This window comes from Gopherus flavomarginatus, chromosome 3 (assembly GCF_025201925.1).
Source record: "Gopherus flavomarginatus isolate rGopFla2 chromosome 3, rGopFla2.mat.asm, whole genome shotgun sequence".
Classification (NCBI taxonomy): Eukaryota; Metazoa; Chordata; order Testudines; family Testudinidae; genus Gopherus; species Gopherus flavomarginatus.
In genome coordinates, this window is record NC_066619.1 from 224651821 (window position 1) to 224675094 (window position 23274).

Below are 23274 nucleotides of genomic sequence, written 5' to 3' on the forward strand. Positions count from 1 at the left end.
CGTTTAAACCCCGGACAAAGAAAGAGCGGGGCAGTCGCTTAAAGCAGCTCTTGATGGAGGCATCTCTGACTCCCCCATCTTCGGCACCGACTCCAGCACCGGGACCAAGCGTCTCCTCCGCTCCGGACCGCCCGGCACTGACAAAAGCTTCGCTTTCCCGCCCGGCACCGGCCCGGAACCCCAGCCGGCACCGCTCCCTCTCCCTGAGGAGCAAGAAGCACAGGACTCCTGCGGCACCTACAGCTGCACTGCAGTCGGAGCGTGCTTCCAAATCGGACCGCCCGGCACCGTCATCTGCCGCGGCACCGAGCGTCATCGCACTGTAGACTCCAGCTTCGCAGCAGCCGTTGAGTCCGGTGCCTCTTAGCTCCCCAGCACGACCTGCGGTGGAGCTCGTCGCGCCTTCCATGCCAGAGACCTTCTCCTTGGCACGCGACATCATCGCCCTGACAGAGCCCGAGCCGCCCGAACCCCGGCACCGCCGGTGCGGGTTATCCAGTCGATGGGCAAGCCCACTATGGTGCGCCCACGTTTGCCAGGCGCTACCGAGCATCGGTCCCAATCCAGATCGAGGGACTACTCTCAGCGGCGCTGATCAAAATCCAGACACCGCTCGCAGTCCCAGGGCCGTTCCCCATGGCACCGGTCGTACTCATGGCACCGATCAAGATCCTGGTCGCCGTCGTACTACTCCCGGCACCGGTCTAGATCGCAGCATTGACGTTCCTACCGAAGCTGTTCCCGGCACGGCAGCATACGGCACCGGTCGACCTCCCGGCACCGAGCTGGTAGCAGGTCCCAGTCCCGATCGAGGTACCGCCATGACTCCCGATACCGCTCGCCGGCACCATGCAGAGACGAAATCTGTATGCGCAGGGACCTGGCACAGTCATTGACAGCTCCTCCGTGGCCTTCACATCACTCATCCGCCTCTTCACATGTGGACAGCGCCTCCTACGGGGGTTCTGATGTGCAGGCCCACCCGGACCATGGACCACTGTAATGGTCCTCTTGGACGCCCTGGGCATACCACCAAGCCCAGGGCGAACCATTGGGCCCTGCACACTCCAGCCACTCGGAGCACCGTGCACCAGAGGCCACAGTCAGCCGGCCTCCCCTCTTGGGTATGGAAGAAGACCCTGCGCATCCCCTGGCGCAGCAGGATGCCCCAGAGATGGAGGTCCCTCAGGACAAGACCTCCGTACAGGAACTGCTTCTCCCTGGGTTATCTTCTTCCTCGTCCCCAGATGAGGCGGTAGCGGGCACATCTTCATCAGGGCCCCCGCCGATTGATCTCCGTGCACATCAGGACCTTCTGCGGCGCGTTGCCCAAAATATAAACCTTCCTGTAGAGGAAGTCCCTGAAGCGGAGGACCCGGTGGTCAGCATACTCTCTGCAGAAACACCGACCAGGGTGGCCCTCCCCTTCATCAAATCCATCCAGGTGAAGGCGGACACCATATGGCAGTCTCCAGCCTCCATTCCACCCACAGCCCGCGGAGTGGAAAGAAAATATATGGTGCCATCCAAGGGGTATGAGTACCTCTGCGTACACCCCGCCCCCTGCTCGTTGGTGGTACAATCAGTCAACGAGCGGGAGCGCCACGGCCAGCAAGCTCCTGCGCCAAAATCCAGAGAAGCCAGGCGCATGGACTTGCTGGGCCGTAAGATTTACTCTGCGGGAGGCCTTCAGCTCCATGTGGCGAACCAGCAGGCCCTCCTGAGCCGATACAGCCACAACACCTGGGAGGCTGTCGGCAAGTTTACAGAGCTAATTCCCCAGGACTCACGCCAGGAATTTTCAGCTCTCCTGGAAGAGGGGAAGAGGGTTGCCAGGACCACACTGCAAGCGTCCTTAGATGCCGCAGATTTGGCAGCGAGAACGCTGGTGTCGGGTGTAGCCATGCGTCGGATATCGTGGCTGCAGGCTTCTGGACTACCGCCGGAGTTGCAGTACATGATCCAAGACCTGCCATTCGACGGGCAGGGTCTTTTCTCAGAGAAAACAGATCCCAGGCTACAGAGCCTGAAGGATAACCGGGTTATCATGCGTTCGCTGGGAATGCACACACCCCAGACTCAGAGAAGACCATTCCGCCCACACCCTCAGCGCCCTTACCCCCCACCTCGCCCCAGACAGGACTTTACCTGGAGGCGAGGCCGGCTGAACCGCAGACGACAGTCGGGTCCTCAAAGGGGTAACAATTCTGGGTCCGACAAACCACCGCAGGGACCCAAGGCAAACTTTTCACGGTGTGCCCGAGAGCAGCTTACCAATCCCTTCCCCGGATCCTCTTCATTTTTTCAACCACCTCCGCCCCTTCCTGCCGGCATGGTCCCAACTGACCTCGGATCGTTGGGTCCTGCGCACGGTGGAGTTTGGATACCGTCTTCAGTTTATTTCTCCACTCCCCTCCCATCCTCCCTCCTCGTCCCTCTTCAGGGACCCCTCTCACGAGCAACTTATCCTCCAGGAGGTTTGCAAGCTCCTGCTCATCGGAGCTATAGAGGAGGTGCCAAAGGAGTTAAGGGGCAAGGGGTTTTATTCCTGGTATTTCTTAATCCCCAAGTCAAAAGGGGGCCTTCGGCCCATCCTGGACCTGCGAGGACTGAACAAATTCATCAAGAAGTTCAAGTTCCACATGGTATCCTTAGAAACCATCATTCCTTCCCTGGATCCCGGAGATTGGTACGCCGCTCTCGACATGAAGGAGGCATACTTCCACATTGCGATTTTTCCTCCGCACAGGCGGTATCTACGCTTTGTGGTAAATCAGGATCACTACCAATTCACTGTCCTCCCCTTTGGTCTCTCCTCGGCCCCTCGGGTATTCACCAAATGTATGGCGGTCGTCATTGCTTCCCTGCGCCATCATCATATCCACATCTTCCCTTACCTCGACAACTGGCTTATCCGAGGCACTTCGGAGGCGCAGGTGGTCGGCCACGTCGCCATCATCAGGGAGCTGTTTACGAGCCTAGGCTTGACCATCAACCCAGACAAGTCCACTCTGGTGCCTACGCAGAGGATAGAGTTCATCGGGGCATTGCTGGACTCCAACCTTGTGACAGCCAGTCTTCCCCTGCACCGGTTCCAAGCCATAGTTTCCCTGGTCAAAGGTCTACAAGCCTTTCCAACCACGTCTGCTCGAGCTTGCCTCGCTCTCCTGGGGCACATGGCCGCATGCACCTTCGTCACTAAGCATGCAAGACTCCACATGCGCCCGCTGCAGACCTGGCTTGCGTCAGTCTATCGACCAGGCAGGGACGCCATAGATGCAATCATATCGATTCCACCGACCATTATAGGCTCCCTCGGCTGGTGGACGACGTCCTCCCAAGTGTGTGCAGGCCTACCGTTTCACGCCCCCAGCCCTCAGTGTCCTTGACAACGGACGCGTCATCGCTAGGCTGAGGTGCACACCTGGGGACCCTGCGCACACAGGGTCTCTGGTCGACAAGAGAGCTGACTCTCCACATCAATGTGCGCGAGCTGCGGGCAGTCCGACTGGCATGCCAGACGTTTCAACGCCATTTACACGGCCGTTGTGTTTCGGTGTTCACGGACAACACAACAGCCATGTATTACATCAACAAGCAGGGCGGGACTCGGTCCTCCCCACTGTGTCAGGAAGCAATACGCCTGTGGGACTTTTGTATAGCCCACTCTATTCACCTAGTGGCCTCCTTTCTCCCGGGAGTGCGGACCACCCTCGCGGATCACCTGAGCAGGTCCTTTCTATCCCACGAATGGTCTATCCATCCGGACGTCCTTTATTCAGTTTTCCGGAGGTGGGGGTTTCCCCGAATAGACCTGTTCGCCTCCAGTTCGAACAGGAAATGCCAGGTGTTCTGCTCCCTACGGGGTCGCTCCCTGGGCTCCCTGTCGGACGCGTTCCTCATTCTGTGGAAGGGACGTCTTTGTTACGCTTTTCCACCCTTCCCTCTCATCCACCGAGTCCTGATCAAGGTCCGGAGAGACAGAGCCCGCCTCATCCTGATCGCTCCGGCTTGGCTGCGGCAGCCCTGGTACACCATGCTGCTCGACCTGTCCCTGGCGGACCCAATTACCCTACCTCCCTGGCCAGATCTGATCACACAGGATTTCGGCAGGATGCGCCATCCGGATCTACAGGCCCTCCATCTGACTGCATGGCTCCTGGCTGGTTAAGCCAGTCCGAGTTGCGCTGTTCTGCAGCAGTACAACAAGTGTTGCTGGGCAGCAGGAAGCCTTCCACGCGTTCAACCTACCTCGCGAAATGGAAGCGCTTCTGCTGCTGGTGCAACCAGCACAGCCACGCCCCACACTCCGTACTAGTCCCCACTATCCTGGACTACGTGTGGTCTCTCAAGCAGCAGGGATTGGTGATCTCCTCTCTACGCGTTCACCTCGCGGCTATATCCACTTTCCATCCAGGCGAGGCTGGCAAGTCCGTTTTTTCCCACCCCATGGTGTCAAGATTCCTCAAGGGCTTGGAGCGGCTGTATCCTCACGTCAAATGGCCTACCCCTACTTGGGACCTGAACCTTGTCTTGACCAGACTCATGGCGCCCCCCTTCGAACCTTTAGCCACATGCTCGCTGCTGTACCTGTCCTGGAAAGTGGCCTTCCTAGTCGCTATCACTTCGGCTAGACGAGTCTCGGAGCTTCGGGCTCTGACCGTGGACCCTCCGTATACTGTATTCCATAAGGACAAGGTAAGCTGCGGCCGCACCCGGCGTTCCTCCCTAAGTTCGTCTCCGCCTTTCATGTTAACCAGGATGTCTTCCTGCCAGTCTTTTACCCAAAGCCGCATTCATCCCGACGAGAGCAACAGCTCCATTCCTTAGATGTCCGAAGGGCTCTTGCTTTCTACATTGAGAGGACCAAACCCTTCCGCCGTTCACCGCAATTGTTTGTGGCAGTGGCGGAGCGCATGAGGGGCATGGCAATCTCCTCCCAGCGTATCGCATCCTGGGTGACGTCCTGCATCCGGACATGTTATGACTTGGCCCACGTTCCTGCGGGGCCTCTTACTGCCCATTCTACCAGGTCTCAAGCTTCATCTGCCGCGTTTTTGGCCCATGTCCCCATACAGGAAATCTGCTGCGCGGCCACCTGGTCTTCTGTACCCACCTTTGCATCACACTATGCACTGGTCCAGCAGGCTAGAGACGACGACGCTTTTGGCGCAGCGGTTTTACAGTCTGGAACATCTCGCTCCGACCCCACCGCCTAGGTAAGGCTTGGGAATCACCTAATTGGAATGGATATGAGCAAGCACTCGAAGAAGAAAAGACGGTTACTCACCTTTGTAACTGTTGTTCTTCGAGATGTGTTGCTCATATCCATTCCACACCCGTCCTCGTTCCCCACTGTCGGAGTAGCTGGCAAGAAGGAACTGAGGAGCGGGCAGGCCAGCAGGGGTATATATCAGGCGCCATAGCGGCGCCACTCCAGGGGGCGACCTGCTGGCTCACCGAGTGCTGCTAGGGTAAAAAGTCTCCGACAAACGTGCACGCGGCGTGCGCACACCTAATTGGAATGGATATAAGCAACACATCTCGAAGAACAACAGTTACAAAGGTGAGTAACCGTCTTTTCTTTATTAGGGCCTTTTGCACTTTGTAGCAAACTAGACCTAAATTCTGCACAAGGTATCTGAATTCAGCACCTAACTCCCCTTTCAGAAGCACACCCTGAGCACCTTGCCAGTTATCTGATTCAGAATTATTATTTTCTGCCTTCATTTATGCTCTTAGAGCTTTATTGTTCTTAGAACTTAACTGTGGCTGCTGGGGTGTAATGAAAAGCAAGCTTGCAGACAGAATCTGACTCACAGTCAGCTTGGATTTATGTGCTATATCAGATACATAAACACACCACCTTTATCAATTATACGCACTTATCACCTCTGCTGAAGGGATAGTCTCCTATTATTATGAATCATGATTATTAGGGTAATGCCAAAGGACCAGCCAATATCAGGGCTCCTTTTTGCTAGGCACCATACACATTCATAGCAATAGATACTCCCTTCCCCGAAGAAGAGCTTACGGTATAAGTAGACAAGACAGACACAGGGTGAGGGAAAGGGATGTGACCCACAAGCAAAGTGAATAATGTGGAAGCACAAATGTCATACTAGTGCTATGATTTTTTCTGAAGGGGGCTAGGAGAAGATTCACACAACAGAAAAGGCAGGAAAGGAGAGTGATGAGAGGGATAGAGCAGATGAGAAGAAGGAAGGGAGAAAGGTATATGGAAGAGGTGAGATGTGGAGGGAAGCTGAGATATAGAGACACTGGCTGTTTCTCCATTCCCTTCTCCCAGTCAGCACAAGGCAAAGAAAGTCCAGTCAAAGCTGTGGAAATATTATCAGTGTACATGGGTGCCTGCTTCAGTTGCTTCTACTGCTGCTCTACTGGCTTTGGCCTCTGGCTGGCTCCTCTCTGCTGTTTTTTTCCCCAGAGGACATGTGCCTGGGGAGGGAAGGAACCTAATGTCCACTGTGGATGTGTCCACTGGGGATGTCTCCCCTGTACAGTTCTGGGGATGCCATTCATGAGGCAGGGCTGGCCCTGGGTAGGCCCCACTTTACTCCTCCCCCAGTGCAATAGTACCTACTTATGCTATTCTGGAAGCACAAGTCTAATATAGGTATCTGCCATTTCTGATGTTTTGTAACTATTTTGGTGATTATTTCCCCCATAATTTTTTGCTGTTTAGAAACTCAGAAATGAACTAACACTGTGGCTGGATCTCAGCAATGCTGCATTCCTGACTTTCACCCTATAGACAGAGGGTCAGTTCGGGGACATTTAAAAAATAGGAGATTTCAGGCGCGGAGAGTAGGGGTGTGGCTGTGAGCTCCCCTGCTCAAAACAGGAAGATGCTGTGTTCCCTGCTGAAACCATCTGAGACACAGGCTAGGCCTCTTCTTAAGACTGCAGCAGGGATTCAGCATAAGGAGCAGACAGGCTAGAGTAGTTAAAGAGAGAAGGCCCACTGGCTCCTTTGGCCAGGCTGTGTTGTGATGGTGCAAGATCAAGCACGTCCATACCTCAGAGACCAGCAGTAGTTGGGAGAGGGGACTGGAGAAGCATCAGTGACACTCACTAGACACCCCAGCAGAGGGGAAGGTGGAGTAGACTTGGCCCACCGCAGAATGAGCCAGATGGCTTTGGAGGCTGGGATCAAGCACCTTGAAAGAGCTTTATGGGAGGAGGGAAACTAGTTGGTCTCATTGCAATAGAAACAGCTATTTGCAGGGGACAGGGACCACAGAAACATATACTTGGACAGTCATAAGAACATAAGAATGACCATACTGGGTCAGACCAAAGGTCCATCCAGCCCAGTATCCTGCTTACCTACAGTGGCCAATGCCAGGTGCCCCAGAGGGAGTGAACCTAACAGGTAATGATCAAGTGATCTCTCTCTTGTCATCCATCTCCACCCTCTGACAAACAGAGACTAGGGACACCATTCCTTACCCGTCCTGGCTACCAGCCATTAATTATTTAACCTCCATGAATTTATCTAGTTCTCTTTCAAATCCTGTTATAGTCCTTGTCTTCACAACCTCCTCAGGTAAGGAGTTCCACAGATTGACTGTGCACTATGTGAAGAACAACGTCCTTTTATTTGTTTTAAGCCTGCTGCCCATTAATTTCATTTGGTGCCTCCTAGTTCTTATATTATGGGAACAAGTAAATAACTTTTCATTATTCACTTTCTCTACCCCACTCATGATTTTATATATCTCTATCATATCCCCCCTTAGTCTCCTCTTTTCCAGTTGAAAAGTCCTAGCCTCTTTAATCTCTCCTCATATGGGACCCGTTCTAAACACCTAATCATTCAAAATGTGGGCGTACCATGGATCTATATAAGGGCAATAAGATATTCTCCATCTTGTTCTCTATCCCTTTTTGAATGGTTCCTAACATCCTGTTTGCTTTTTTGACCGCCGCTGCACACTGTGTGGATTCCTTCAGAGAACTATCCACGATGACGCCAAGATCTCTTCCCTGATTAGTTGTAGCTAAATTAGCCCCCATCATACTGTATGTATAGTTGGGGTTATTTTTTCCAATGTGCATTACTTTACATTTATCCACATTAAATTTCATTTGCCATTTTGTTGCCCAATCACTTAGTTTTGTGAGATCTTTCTGAAGTTCTTCACAATCTGTTTGGGTCTTAACTGTCTTGAGCAGTTTAGTATTATCTGCAAACTTTGCCACTTCACTGTTTACTCCTTTCTCCAGATCATTTATGAATAAGTTGAATAGGATTGGTGCTAGGACTTATCCTTGGGGAACACCACTAGTTTCCCCTCTCCATTCTGAAAAATTACCATTTATTCCTACCCTTTGTTCTCTGTCTTTTAACTAGTTGTCAATCCATGAAAGGATATTCCCTCTTATCCCATGACAACTTAATTTACGTAAGCCTTTGGTGAGGGACCTTGTCAAAGGCTTTCTGGAAATCTAAGTACACTATGTCCACTGGATCTCTTTTGTCCACATGTTTGTTTGACTCTTTCAAAGAACTCTAATAGATTAGTAAGACATGATTTACCTTTACAGAAACCACGTTGACTTTTTGTCCAACAATTTATGTTCTTCTATGCGTCTGGCAATTTTATTCTTTACTATTGTTTCACTAATTTGCCCGGTACTGACGTTAGGCTTACTGGTCTGTAATTGCCGGGATCACCTCTAGAGCCCTTTTTAAATATTGGAGTTACATTAGTTATCTTCCAGTCACTGGCTACAGAAGCCAATCTAAAGGACAGGTTATAAACCATAGTTAATAGTTACACAATTTCACATTTGAGTTCTTTCAGAACTCTTGGGTGGTTGTGGTCTGGTCCTGGTGACTTGTTACTGTTAAGTTTATCAGTTAATTCCAAAACCTCCTCTAGTGATACTTCAATCTGTGACAATTCCTCAGATTTGTCTCTTCCAAAGGATGGGTCAGGTTTGTGAATCTCTCTAACATCCTCAGCTGTGAAGACTGAAGCAAAGAATTCATTTAGCTTCTCCGCAATTCATTTAGTCTCCATCCCATTGCCTTAAAAGCTCTGTGGGAGATGAATCCTCTTCTTTGAGAAATATTTGGTAGATGATACTGATGTAATAAACTGAACATTAGGCAGTAACTATCCCTAAATCTCACTTTTCTACATAGTGGAAAAAGGAGGTGTAGCATGGGTGTGGCTCCCAGGAGGGACAAGTTACCCTAACATGTCCGCACCACCCACAGGTGTAAGACGCCTGGCGCTCTACCCGGGCCTCCTGGCCCCAGCGCTGGGTTTCTCCCACCAGTCTCTGCGGTCTTTTGGGAACTCCCTCTGCAGGAGTTTCCCCAGGGCCTGCTACCCCCTGCTGGCTGCCCCAACTCCTGTTTCCAAGGTCCACTGTACCTCTCACTGTCTCTGCTGAGTCTCCCTGAGCTCTTGTACAAGTCTCTCCAGCCTCTCAGGCTGCCCCTTTCCTTAGGGGACCAGACCCGGGAGCCGAGCCTGGAATGGCACAGGAACCCTCTGTGAAGAATACCTCTGCTTATCGAGGATCCATCACCCCTTTCTTCTCTCCACTCGGCCATCATTCCGGTCCTTGCCTTGCCCCTTATATCGGGGTGGACTGCACTTGCCTGCATTCTCCACCACTCTGTAGCAGGTGACGACTCACCAGGGCAGCACCTCCCGCTGGTCGTCCAGGAAGTTAACTTTTCCAGCCTTGGAGCGCCTTCTGCCGGCTGGTATCTCGCATGCCTCAGACCCCTGTGTCCCACCCAGGCCCAAGTGCCCCTTTATCATGGCTGCTGACCCCTGGTGGTACCCCCACTCTCTGGGTCTCTCCACCCAGGTGAACCCACAAACCCTCTTTCTCAACCTTGCCTCAGTGGCTACTGCCAGTGACCACCTAGCCCCTGCACACTGGGGCAGACTGCAGTCTGTAAACCACTCACCATCAGCAAGGGGCGGTGTTGGACCTGCTGCCTTTGCATACCCTGAGCTGCACCTCTGCAACCCCACTACCCTTCCCACCCTTTACCAAGGCCTGCAGCCTGGGGGTTTTCAAGCCTGGAGCTCCCCAGCTCCTCTGGCCTTTCCCCAGCCCTGCTCCACTCTACATACCCTGCTGAGCTCTCAAGCAGCCAGGCCTATCTCTCCACAGCTACAGAGACACTCTCTGAGCTCCTGGCTGACAACCATTTATAGGGCCAGCTGTGGCCTGATTGGGGCGTGGCCTCAGCTGTGGCTGCCTCCCCTATCAGCCTAGTCTTTGGCTCACAGCCCCAGCCCTCTCCCAGGGCTGGCTATAACCCTTTCAGGGCTGGAATGGGTGACTACCCCATAACAGGAGGGCAGCCACCATTTATGATTATCAGTGAAGATGAGCTTACCTTAGCTGGAGCTGGGTTGCTAAATATTTAACAAGGGACTTCTTATTTACCCTTCTCCTCACCCACTTACATCCCAAGTGCCTTTTCAATGTGAGCCCTTGCCCTAGGGTAACTTTTTGTTGACCATATTTGTCTTGCAGCAGCTACAGTTAGCACCAAGCTGTTAGTAGTACTGTATGATTAGAAGAGCTTTGTAGCAAAATGTACTTCCACTTTGCCCCTTATGGTGAGCAGTGCTGGCTGCAACTACCAACATGAATTTATATATGAAAAATGTTACAAGTCATTAAAGCCACTCTTTACTGTTATCAGTGAGGATGGACTGACAAAGACTATGTGGTCTACTGGCAACATTTGAAAAGATTAGCTCTAAGAATCTATCTACCGGTTGTAGCTACTCTACTGCCAGAAATTGTATATTCACTGATCACTTCCACAAGCAATTAATTGTTTTCTTTTTATGAGTTTTTTTAATACTTAATTTCCAACTCTTTATTTTGTAGCACTGGAGATAAGTGGCGTTCCAGAAGGAAAATGATAACTCCCACGTTCCACTTCACAATCTTAGCTGATTTTCTAGAAGTTATGAACGAACAAGCCAGTATTTTGGTTGATAAACTTGAAAAGCATGTTGACAAAGAGCCCTTTGATTGCTTTCTAGACATCACGCTCTGTGCCCTGGATATAATCTGTGGTAAGTCCTGGTGATGATTCAACAGTTGCTATAGAAGTGCTCAAGTATCAGAGGGGTAGCCGTGTTAGTCTGGATCTGTAAAAGCAGCAAAGAATCCTGTGGCACCTTAATCTATAAGGTGCCACAGGATTCTTTGCTGCTTTTATAGAAGTGTTGTAAATGATAAGGAGACTACAGCTGTCCACAATGCTACAGTTTCATTTGTTGAGATAATTGACAAAAAAGTCCTGCTGGTCTTCCACCACCACTATTGTATTATCAATAATGAACACATCTTTTCTGTTTTAACTATGTTTGTGTCTATCTGAACATTCAAACATTGTGTTATGGGGTGGAACAGGGATTTGGAAACTAACCTGAGGGAGAGTTAAAGGAACAGGAATATTAGGACTAGACTCAGATAGAGAGTACATGTTCTAAAAAAAGAGAAACGCCATGAAATGAGGATGTAAATGGCTGCAATGCTTTCATGCAACATCTGGCCGTATGTTCTCAATGTACTTCTGGCTTTCCACCCAGCTAACGTATTCTTAATAAATTTCTCTTTTCTCTTTATAGAAACTGCGATGGGCAAGAATGTTGGTGCGCAGAACAATAGAGATTCTGAATATGTCCGTGCTATTTATAAGTAAGTGTAGATCTTTCAAGTCTGTCTTATAGTTTTGTTGGTATAGGATTGAGAATGCCGGTGTCAGCTTTAGCACCTCAAATCTTTTTAAAGCAAAATCAGGTAGGACAACAAGGCCTGCAGAAGAACAACAATTCACCCACGCACAAGACCTAGTGTGCAAGTTAGGTCTTTCATTGCCCATATGTGGAGATGGGGGAGTGTATCTGGAGGTAGTGTGGCAGGATGATGGTAGAACCTATGCAAGCTGTACGTGAACAGAAGAGACCTCTGTAATGGCTCCACAAGGCCAGCTGCTGTAATTTGTGAACATGTGGCACTTGCAAATCAACCCTTCCATGGATAATATTGACTGGACTAGTCACCACAGTTCCTTTGAGCCTTCTTTGGGGTGGAGAGGAGCACATTAAACCAAACTCACTGTTGATTTGCACCTTGTATAAACATTTACAGAGTACAAAGTGAGTGTGAAATGGTGTCAGGTTAGAATGGCAATGTTTTTCACTCGTCGTGCGTTAGTGTAAAAGACTACAGGAGGTGCAACACAACAGTGAAGTGAGAATAACTTAGAATCACACCGTAGCAGTGTAAAGTGTAATTTTGGGTGTAAGTGTAATTTATTCTCATTCCAAGGCCCGTTTTTATTGCCACAGCAGTAAAAAGGTGCCTTAGTGACCATAAGAATCAGACCATATGGGTCTACATTAGATTATATTAGACCAATCATTGCATTGGTAATACAATGATTTGTTTTGTGACTGATCCTATTGCAAATGCAGATTTATATTATGGACTTCAGTAGAGTTATTCCAGATTTACATTAATGTGACCAAGATAAAAAGTTGGCCCTAGGTTTTTTTTCCATAGTGGCAAACTTCTTGGATTAATACTGATTTGCATAGGAAAATAGATTTCAGTGGACAGAGTCATTTCTATAAATAAAAGTGTGAAAACTATTATAGCTGGTACTGAGCATTATAATTAATTAAAAGTGGATTGAGGGCATTTCTTACGATTAGACAAAATGGTTTGTATCTGCAACATCAAGTGGTACTTGCATCATCCTGTCCAGGACCAGGAAATTTAGAGTCTATTTGTCTCTTGTGGACATGTTGTGATTATGTTTTTAGGAATAAATATTATAATGCTATTTTTGTTACCCTAGGATGAGTGACCTCATTCATCATAGACAGAAGTCTCCTTGGCTTTGGTCTAACTTGATGTACCCTATGTTCCAAGAAGGAAGGGAACATAATAGAAGCCTCAAGATCCTTCACAGTTTTACTGACAACGTAACCAGTTATTCTTTTTCTACTGCTTTCCCATCAATGAAGAGAAATAATATAGTAAATATAGAGATTCCAGATTGTGAATGTGGTGACAGAGAATCAGCCATTGGGAACAATGCCTTATCTTTGGTACATATATAATAGGAGATCTGAATGTTTATGATATTCAGTCCCTAAAGAAATCTTCTGAAGAGGAGAGATAATGCGACTTAGGACTGGTTGCTTGAGTGTTGGTTTTAGCCAATGGGTCCCCCTCACATGGTAATAATGTAACTTAGTTGTAACTGGTGGTTTAAATTAAAAAAATCACATAGAATCATCCTAATTCCTTTAACATACAGTGTTCTGAACATTTTAAAATAATCGGAGCGCTTCACCCTAAAGCTTGTAACAGCTAAAATATTTTAAAATGACATTCTGCTTTGTTCTGGTGCTTTGTCCAGTACTTAAATATTTCAGTTCAGATCTGAATTTTCAGAAAACGATAGAAATTTGGACCCCAATGAATACATTTCAGCAAGGAAGAAATACATGGAGATGACCTATTTTTTATAAAAGTCCACTAGTTTCTCTTAATTTTAAATCCATAGAAGTAACATCTGATTTTAATTCATTGTCTCCAGCTACAATGGTGTGCTTAACATGGGTTACCAGTCAAAACCTGTCTTTCTTTCTATAATAACTTGATGCTGATTGGCATTCTGTGTGATGCGCTGTCACTGTACAGTATTATAATATTGCTTACTACAAACACGGTGTTGAAGACTAAGAATCAAAGCAAAGAGCCAGCCTGGACTTAAAAACTCAGATTCTACATGATTCACAACCCTGACCTGTGCAAACTCAGCATACAATAGGAAAACAAATACTAAGGAAAATACTAAGGGGGTGGGTATAAATGTCTCTTTATATCGCCAATCAACGCATAGTATGGAGTCAGGGATAAAGTCAGTTTTTAAATATCTGGGATAAAAGTTATTTTAAAGTACATGTATTTTAAAGTACGTGTATTTTAAAGCAGTGGCCACACACATAGATGGTGGAATCTAAACTGTGGAAAAAATAATACACTGCTACCTCGATATAACACCACCTGATATAACACGAATTTGGAAATAATACTGTAAAGCAGTCCCCCCTGTAGGGGAGGGGGCTACGCACTCCGGTGGATCAAAGCAAGTTCAATATAACACGTTTTCACCTATTACTCGGTAAGATTTTTTGGCTCCCAAGGACAGCGTTATATCAAGGTAGAGGTGTATATTGATTTATTTATATCTAAGGTTATTGCAGAAAAAGCCCATGAAATAGAGAAGCACACACAACAGAAAGATGACTTTGATGACAACTGCGAACAAAGTCGGCCCAAAAGGAGAAGAGTTTTTCTTGATATGCTTCTCAGTACAACTGATGATGAAGGGAACAAACTGAACTACATGGATATTCGAGAGGAAGTGGATACTTTCATGTTTGAGGTACTCCAACTAAACTGAATGGTCCCAATCTCTTCCCACAGTGAATCTCTTTATATTTCTAATCACTTTTGTCAGCTGTCTTTGGACCCTTTCCATTACATTTATATCGTTTGTGACACAGGATGAGTGGAAATGATCACACTGCATCTGGTTCCCTGATGTACTGCTCCAGTTTTCTGCTGGTGTAAATCTATACTACTGGAGGCAATGGAATTAATTGTATTGTGGTTGCTATTACTGTATGTCATAATTAGAGTACGTTTGATTAAAATTAAATTACTTGTGCTGAAATCTGTTGCTAATGAACATTCTCTTGTTTTCTTTAGCATATAGTAGTACCTGAATGGCTGAGTTTTATGTTTGTAATATATAATCTTAGCAAAATTAAATTGCTTTGCCCTCTTCTGGTAATTGATGGTAATACTGTATATTTTATCATTGGATAGGAAAGATAGTGAGTAACTAAAAAGTCAGGTATACTTACATTTCATTGTAAAGCGGTGAAGAAGGGCAAATATCTTCCAAGAGTTGACTAAGGAAGAAATCGTGGCTTTAAGATTGCTATATAATGTTTAAATTATTGTGACTGTCAAGAGAGGTTTAGTGGGTCAACAAGCTTATGTCTACAAGGAAGCAACAGCAAACCTCTTCCTCATAGAGACTGAACACGGAGGAAGACCCTTCACCCAGTCAACATAGAAAAGCTAAGCAATAGAAAAGGGCTGGCAAATGGATTTCTGCTTATTAATTATTATGATTAGCTTCAGTTTTTTTCTTATCTTAGTCTCCATCCATCCTATTACATAACTGGTTATTTCGTGTTCATTCTTGGGTACCAAATTATTACATGATTCATATAGTCTTACCTTTTCTTCTGTATCTGTACAGTTAGGCCACACCACAATAATATCCCTAAGTCTTTGTATATATTTATTTTCATATGCATGAGGACAATGCAGATCTGAACATCTGAGTAAATCTGTATCTGTAGGGGCATGATACAACAGCTGCTGCTATGAACTGGGCCATCTACTTACTTGGATGCCATCCTGAAGCCCAGAAGAAAGTTCACAGAGAACTGGATGAAGTGTTTGGTAAGTTTCTACTCTTTCCTTGCATGTGGGTGTGAGTTTGCATGATACAGGATATGGTTTACATATTCATTTCTGTGTAGAGGTTTAAAAAGGCAAATAAACCACAGAACTGCCACTGCATGAGCTGTAACTCTTCTACGGAGAACTCAATGTCACTAGGGGTTGGTTGGATGCTAAGGGAGCGGTGACAGATTTCAGTACTCAAATTGTAAGCTTTTTGGGGCAAGAACCATCTCTTCTATATTTGTACAGTGCCTAGCACAACGGGGTCCTAGTCCATGACTGGGGCTCTTCAATGCTATCTCAGTACAAACAATACATAATAATAGTTTAAGGGCATCACGAGAATATAAATTGAGATAAATGATTCAAACCCACAAGTACAGTGGGGCAGCCGTAGTGTAGTCATTGTTTAAGATACCTGTGAGTCTCTTAAAATAGCTTGTGTGTTTAATCTGATTAGGACAGTTGTTTCTCACACCCCTGTTGTGATTCTGATCAGGGAACTCTGAGCGGCCTGTCACAATGGATGACCTGAAGAAGCTCCGATATCTTGAATGTGTTGTTAAAGAAGCCCTTCGTCTCTTTCCTTCTGTTCCATTCTTTGCCCGCACCACAAGTGAAGATTGCCATATTAGTAAGTAGTTCTCAGCCTTTTGTGTGTATTCATCATTTTAGGTATGATAAATATCTGCTCCGTCAAGGTGGTGCCCGCGTCAAGAATTGGTTTCGAGCTTTGTCTCCATTTAGAGTAAGCCACTTACTTCACTGGCATGTTGATACTGTTTTTGCAGGAGGATTTAAGATACCAAAAGCAACAGAGGTAGTTGTGGTTCCTTATGTACTGCACAGAGAACCGGAGATTTTCCCAGACCCAGAAGAATTTATGCCTGAGCGATTCTTCCCTGAGAATTCTAAGGGAAGGCACCCATATGCATATGTGCCCTTCTCTGCTGGACCCAGAAACTGTATTGGTACGTGGTAAAGTGTAATAGGTCCCATATATGTTTATTTTCTTACCACTTAGGTGAAGGTGCCTTTGCTGTAGTACGCACAACAGAGCCTATGAATTTGAATGGAGATTTCAGGTCTCTGTGGCTGATAACTGCAGCAGAGCAATTTTTACCGGTATCTCACATTATCATTGTCACTACATTTTCTTTCTTCCCGTGGGGTTCTTCAGAGTCCACATTACGCCCACTTTATTGTTTTCCTCCTTACTGGGACGTGCTCCATATGTAGCACTGTATCATGCTAACTTCAGTTCTGCTCGAGAGGCCTGGACACATCCTCAAGACTCCAGAACCCATCAAAGACACGCTGCAACTCACTAGGGAACAACATGAGCCACTGTCTTTCTCTCCTTTACCTTGGGATATGTTTGCTGGCTACAATGATCTCAACCAACAGGCTGGAGGGGAAAAATTAAGAACCCTCCTTTATCTTCGGTACTTATTGCTGTGGTGTTCACTGAATTCCTAAACTTGTAAACTGTTCAGGGTAGGGATTGTGTCTACAATTGTTTGTCTGAAGCACCTAACAGAGCTATGGGTATTTAAAAAATAAACAACTTTTGGAGTATTGTGTATATTATATAGTTGGTGTGATATCAGAGAAGCTATTCCTCTATTGATCCTTCATCTAGAAGCACTATTCTACCTCAGATGGGTCAAAATACTGAAAGGAAGGTAAACTTCCATTGATCTGATCTCATTTCATTTTCAGGATTTCATTCCATTTTGTATGCGTCAGTCGCAATGACAGAAACACCACAATTGACAATGCTCTCAGCAGCAGATTCTTCTGTCAGCAGTGTGAAGTTATAGTAGACATTCTCAGAAGACCAAATATCTAGTGAATCTAAAATTAACCCACTCCCTCAAAGATTACTCTTTTGTTCTTGATCAGATCTTCGTGTGTTGAAAGATGATCTAATTTATTATACCTAAGCTAATTAATTATTGTTTCTAGAGCACCCAAAGAAGTTTGGACGCTTTGCAGACATAAAGATTCCTGCATAGATAGTTGGCAGTCTGAATAGACAATGTACAGAGAAGGGGTTGAGGGAAGGGTGAGATACAGCACAAGACAACTTTTTTAAATCCACACCTCTTTTGAGTTAAATCTTTGGCTACGGGCTTGTCTGCTCTTGAAACACCGTCGACCTAGCACTGTCTACCCCAGGGGTTAGGTTGGTATAGCTGCATCTCTCAGGGGAGTGGACTTTTCACGCCCCTGAGAGATGAAGCTATACTGGTGTAAATTTCTAGTGTAGATCAGGGCGAATTGTTTGGTCCGTGACCCTTATCAATTTGCTTAGTTCTTTTTTTATTTCTATTTATTGCCCCTCCTCTTTTCTTGTAAACATTTGATCATCTGCTTAATTCTTCCCGCTCCCTACCACACCAGCACACTCCACTTTTAGGATAAAAAATAGACATAATTCTGTCCTTCCTCTTGTGTGTGCACATCCATTCAACCCTGAATTTGGCCCATATTGGTTTATAATCTGTGACACCAGATGCACAGTTATTCCCATGCTGGATTTTGTGGGAAATCTTTGACGTGTAGTTACGAGTACTAAACTACTACTGTTTTTTGTTCCAATTTAACCTGAAGGCCAGCGCTTTGCACAGATGGAAGAGAAAGCTGTTCTAGCCATCATCCTACGACACTTTTGGGTGGAAACAAGTCAAAAACGAGAAGGGCTTGGCCTTGTGGGAGAACTAATACTTCGCCCAAATAAGGGCATCTGGATCCAACTGAAGAGAAGAGAGTGTGTGTCAGAAGAAGAAATCTCACAAGGATTTTAGATCCTAAAACGTGCTCAGCAGTATAATGTAGTGTACTCTGATCACAAAATCTTTTTACAGAATTGTAAATATATCAAAATATTTCAGAATCTCTAGGTCTTTTGTACTGTAAAAATTTAACTCAGGATATGATCTTTCCCTCCCATTCAGATGGCAGGATGTCTCAGAAAGTAGCTTTGACAGTTGATACATCTTGTATCCTTACTATCCACTGTCTTGGCACATTCCATCATCTTCTCTGAGATGACCATTCATGTCGCTCCATGAAATGGTCAATTGGCAGACTTCTCAAGGACAAGTTAATAAGGTTTAGGACATGCCCAGTTTCCACTCTCCAAGAGCAGGGTTATGGAGGTTGCCTTCTAACCATAGTCTATAACAGCACTTTGTGTTGGCAATTAAGAATCTCCATTAGAATATTTTTGGTGGATGAGTTCCCTTATGTGAGGGAAATTAGACAACTGTAGTTCTCGCCTGGAACTGTGGTAGGCTAAATGTAGATGACTTTAAGTGAATTTGGAGCTATCTGCAAACAATGAACCAGATCCTTGGCTGGTATGAATCAGCTTATCTCTGGGGACTTAAATAATAATTGACCTCAATGGAGCTGGGTGAGTTTACACCAGCTGAGGATCTGGACCAGTATATTCTTAGTTATTATATTTGGTAGTTTCTGGTGAATTCATTCAGTAATTTGTCATGTGTTAAATAAACTCCACTCTCACTTATAGCACTGCAGCCCTTCTAGCTTCAGTAGGGTTGCACTACAATGAGAGGAGAATTTGAAATATTTTCCAACATGTATGTGTTCTTCACAGTTATCTTTGAATGTTATTGTATCCTTGAATGTTGGATTAATTTGTCATGTAATTTATAGTATGATATAATAAGCTCAGCTAGCAGTTGATTCTCATTGAGATTTATGTAAGTCTCTGCATTTTAAATGATTGTAACCATTTATAAAGGAACTAAGTATCAAATTATTAGAAGGGATTTTTCTTGTTGTTCAGTTACTGTTTCTGGCACTTTGTTCACACAACAATCCTCACCACATGAGCTTCTTTCCTTAGGATACAATGAAAACGGAGGTAGTGTCGAGCATAACCACCCTCCCTTAACAGAGCAGGTGCTAGAGGACAAGGTGGGGATTCTGTATCTGCCTAGTCTGTGCACAAAATGAGAAGTTTGGTTGTCAGCACAAATAACTAACAATTTAGCATGCAGAGCCAACATCTGTTGTGATACCCGGGTCCTGTGGAAAAACAAGTATGTTGATCATGTAATTAAAGACTGTATCATACTTAGAGCTGCATGAATAATGGATTTGTAAGTTTGCTGGCAATTCAAAAAAAATGACAAAAACATTTTTTGTTCGGATTGAACCATTCATGAAATTATTCAGAGTATTGAACAATCAACAAATTTTAAATTGGGTCTAAACAATGTTTTGAGCTGAAATTTTTCATTCTAGTTTTGGGCATTTTTATAAAAACAAAGCCTGGATTCATGAGAGGGGGTCGGGGAAAGAACTTCCTAGTAACCTTTAAGCCAAGGGATTTGGGTACTTTCCTAGAATGTGGGAAACTCGGATTCATTTTTCTCCCTTGCTGATATAGACAGTGTATTTGAACTTCACAAATACTCTCCACATTCAAGAAAGTGTCCTAGCTTCTGAGTTATGGCATATTTTGTGCAGGGTTTGGGCTATGGAGTCATTGTCTGGCTTTTCTCTAGCCCATGATTATCCAATGACTAGGAATTGAAACCTCTTGTCTTGACACGGCCGAGCAGCTGGACATCTTAACCCCAGCAGGAGCCTCAGTCTAGGAGGTCTCCCTCCTATCTTGTCTGATCTGGTAGGCATGCTTACTAGCTCTTTACCAGATTGTACCCCACACAAAACACAGCTGAGGGAGGTGCTGCTGCCCCCACCCCATACCCTAAGAGTTAGCGCACTCACTTGGGATGGGGAAGATATGGATTCATATCCCCACTTTGCCTGCTTCAAAGCAGAGATCTGAAACTCCTCCCCCCCTTCCCCATTTTCTTATCTTGTAGGTGAATGCCCAAAGCACCAGGCTACAGGGTAGGGTATTCTGGTGAGGTTCTCTTTCAGTGTTTCCTGATGAAGCTGTTCCACTTGTATAACATACTTACATTTTCATTGGCGCTTGGACTGTATCTGGGGTCACCCAGGTGAGTGCTCTAGTCCCTGGGCTATAGAATCATTCTCACTGTCTTTCAGGCCCAATATCCCTTTAAGGGCTGGGGGCATAGGCATTTCCCACTGGCTTGCTTATGTGGCTCCCTGCTCAACTTGCTGGATTTTATGAATCCCCTTCTTAGCCTCTTAACTCTCCCCAGGCATGAAGTGGCAGGGGACCTAAACCTCAGGCATTGTAACACTCAATCTAGATGATCTGGTAGTCCCTTCTGGCCTTAAACTCTATATTGGCCAAGATTTTCCAAATCAACTTATGATTTTGGTTGCCTCAGTTTTTGGGGCATGCAGAGAAGAGCTTGGATCAGATTTTCAGAGGTACTGAGCTGCGGGAGCAAGTGACTGCCACCAAAAGGTCAAGAGTGGGTGTTAACAAAGTTTAAGGGATTTTGAATGGCCTTGACACACAAAAAGTTTAATTTTTTTTGGTTAACATAATAATAGGTTTCAACAAGTTGGGAAAACAATGGCCAGGTTTGAGCACTTCAGTTCTCACAATAGGGTCCAAAATACTGATGACAATTCAGGCATATTTTATAACATGTTTTACAATACACTGTTTCAGTAGGTTTAATTGTTAATATCCATTGAGACGAAGCTCACTATCATGTGAAGAAGCACGTTCCCTGTGCAAGGGGCTGATTCCATTTTTGACACCATCTCCCCCTGTGACACTGATGGAGTTCCCTAGACAAAACTTTTCAGACTGGGTGGCCTAGAGTTAGGCACCTAGTTCTATAAGGGCTTGATCCTGTGCAGATTGAAGTCAATGGCAAACCTTTCACTGACTTTAATGGTGCAGGATCAGGCCTTAAGTGCTGAGTACCTGTAGCTTTCACGGATTTCTGCTTAATGCCAGTTGCAGGATTTGGTCGGTATAGGGAATCCACAAAACTGAGAACATCCATAGCAGTTTAAAATGCCTTTTTTGTCACTTATCTTTTATTGGGCTCACTAACTTACCGTAGTTTCTTTATCCAATGGTAAGGAGTGTGCAATAGTAAAGAGAAAAAAACTGATGCATTTTTGAGTACAGATACTCTATAGTGATCTGCATACTTTATAGAGGTGCCTACTGTAGTAAAAGGAGGCCCTGAGACATAAACATTGGTATCAGAGGCCTGGTATGAGGCCTGAGGCCTGAACTAAAGTAATGGTCAAGGCTTTGCTAACATAAAGCAAAGTTAAGCTGTGAGCCAGAGGCAAGCCCTGCTCACAGAAGCTGGCAAGAAAAGGGCTACGTACCTAAAAGGTACTGAACACTAGAGATCAGAACATTCACATACTTGCACATTCCACACAGATCTAACAAGGAACAGGCTGACCCATCCTAATGACAGGGCCCAAGGGATAATATGATGGATACAGTTGTTTTGTTCTAATCAACATGTACAAGGTGAGAGGTGGCACCTTGCTACGTAGAGGGGTTGTACCTTGCTACGTAGAGGGGTTGCACCTCAATATGTCAGGAGTGATGTGTAACTTTTTTGTACCTGTGTATAAGAATGCATCCCTGGGGTGATGTCTTTGTCCGGCCTAGGGGGCAGTGGAAAGTGCCGCTACTGACTGAGCCGAGTCCATTGACCATGGGCACATACTCATAGTATGCCCTGAATTAGACTAAGAAATCTACAGGGAACTATTATTGTGTTCAATACGGCAATAACCCTGGCCAAAGTGCCTTCATACCTTACTAGACTCTGTGGTCATTGGGGGTTCTCTTCGGGTCTGCTGTGGCAGCTATCTTCGAAGAGCTGAGACAGCACACAGAGGGAACACACGCACGCAGCCGAGTGATACCAACATTGGAGAGAGCAGAGCACCACACCGGTAGCATCTGACAACACACCTCTGACAACACTGGTGACCCCAACCGCTGATCTGGTGAGTAAGCGAGCTGTCCGCTGTAAGAATTGCAATCTAATATGGCAGAAAACCTCGTGTTAGGGAACCCCCTGATCCCCTCCCTTTTGATCCCCATGGAGTTTTATAACTCATGGACCCGCTGATTGCCAGTAACGGGGGTCCATATGAATTGAAGAATGGGGAAACATGGCCTGGCATATGTAGCGCAATGGTAGAAACTGAGGCTCAGAGAAATAGTAATGTAACCCTTCTGCCCCTCTGAGTTGGCAGCAACAAGGGCCAGGTTCAGTATCCAGGGGTTCCATTTCAATAACACAATACCAAACCAGTTCTAGCCCCCACCCAGTGACCTGGGAAAATCTTACACATCCCCTTAGGTGCCTCAAAGAGGCAATGCTTCCCCTCTCGCAAGCACAGAGTCTCGGAGTAGCAGAAAAGGTTTAATTACATGAGATAAACAACAAGCACTAAATTGGGAAAACACCTGAACTAGAGTTCCTAGACCAAACCGTGAGCAAAGCCCCATCCCAGGAAATTGGGCTGTGTCCTCTTTCCTGGGCTCTTGAGTCCAGCAACCCCCAAATCACCCACAGTCCCAAAAGTCCCACAATCCAAAAGTCTCTGTCCTGGGTCAGTGCAGCCCCAAAGTTCAAGAGTCTATCTACAGAGGTCCCTCCCCCCCAGCCTGGGTAGAAAGGGGCACCTTACGTGGTCCAGGGCCAATTGCCCTGCCTCTCCGTGGGTTCTGCTTCCGCCTTCTCCATGAACTGCTCCGCTTTACCAGCCGCTCCACTC

The 23274-nt window shown here is 46.1% G+C and overlaps 1 protein-coding gene across 5 annotated transcripts in view; it reads left to right on the plus strand.

The window, feature by feature from the left end:
* Positions 1-23274, plus strand: part of LOC127048205 (cytochrome P450 4V2-like) — an 86114-nt gene that overhangs the window by 35474 nt on the left and 27366 nt on the right. For 3 of the 5 annotated variants that reach the window (XM_050947763.1, XM_050947766.1, XM_050947765.1), the window contains 8 exons: positions 10903-11093; positions 11652-11721; positions 12887-13013; positions 14294-14485; positions 15477-15579; positions 16082-16216; positions 16374-16553; positions 18199-19375. In XM_050947763.1, coding sequence (XP_050803720.1) covers positions 10903-11093; positions 11652-11721; positions 12887-13013; positions 14294-14485; positions 15477-15579; positions 16082-16216; positions 16374-16553; positions 18199-18392 — 1192 coding nt within the window. In that variant the 3' untranslated portion in view covers positions 18393-19375. Of the gene's footprint in view, positions 1-10902; positions 11094-11651; positions 11722-12886; positions 13014-14293; positions 14486-15476; positions 15580-16081; positions 16217-16373; positions 16554-18198; positions 19376-23274 lie in introns of those variants that run through there. The other 2 variants (XR_007773571.1, XM_050947764.1) reach the window with 2 other exon arrangements.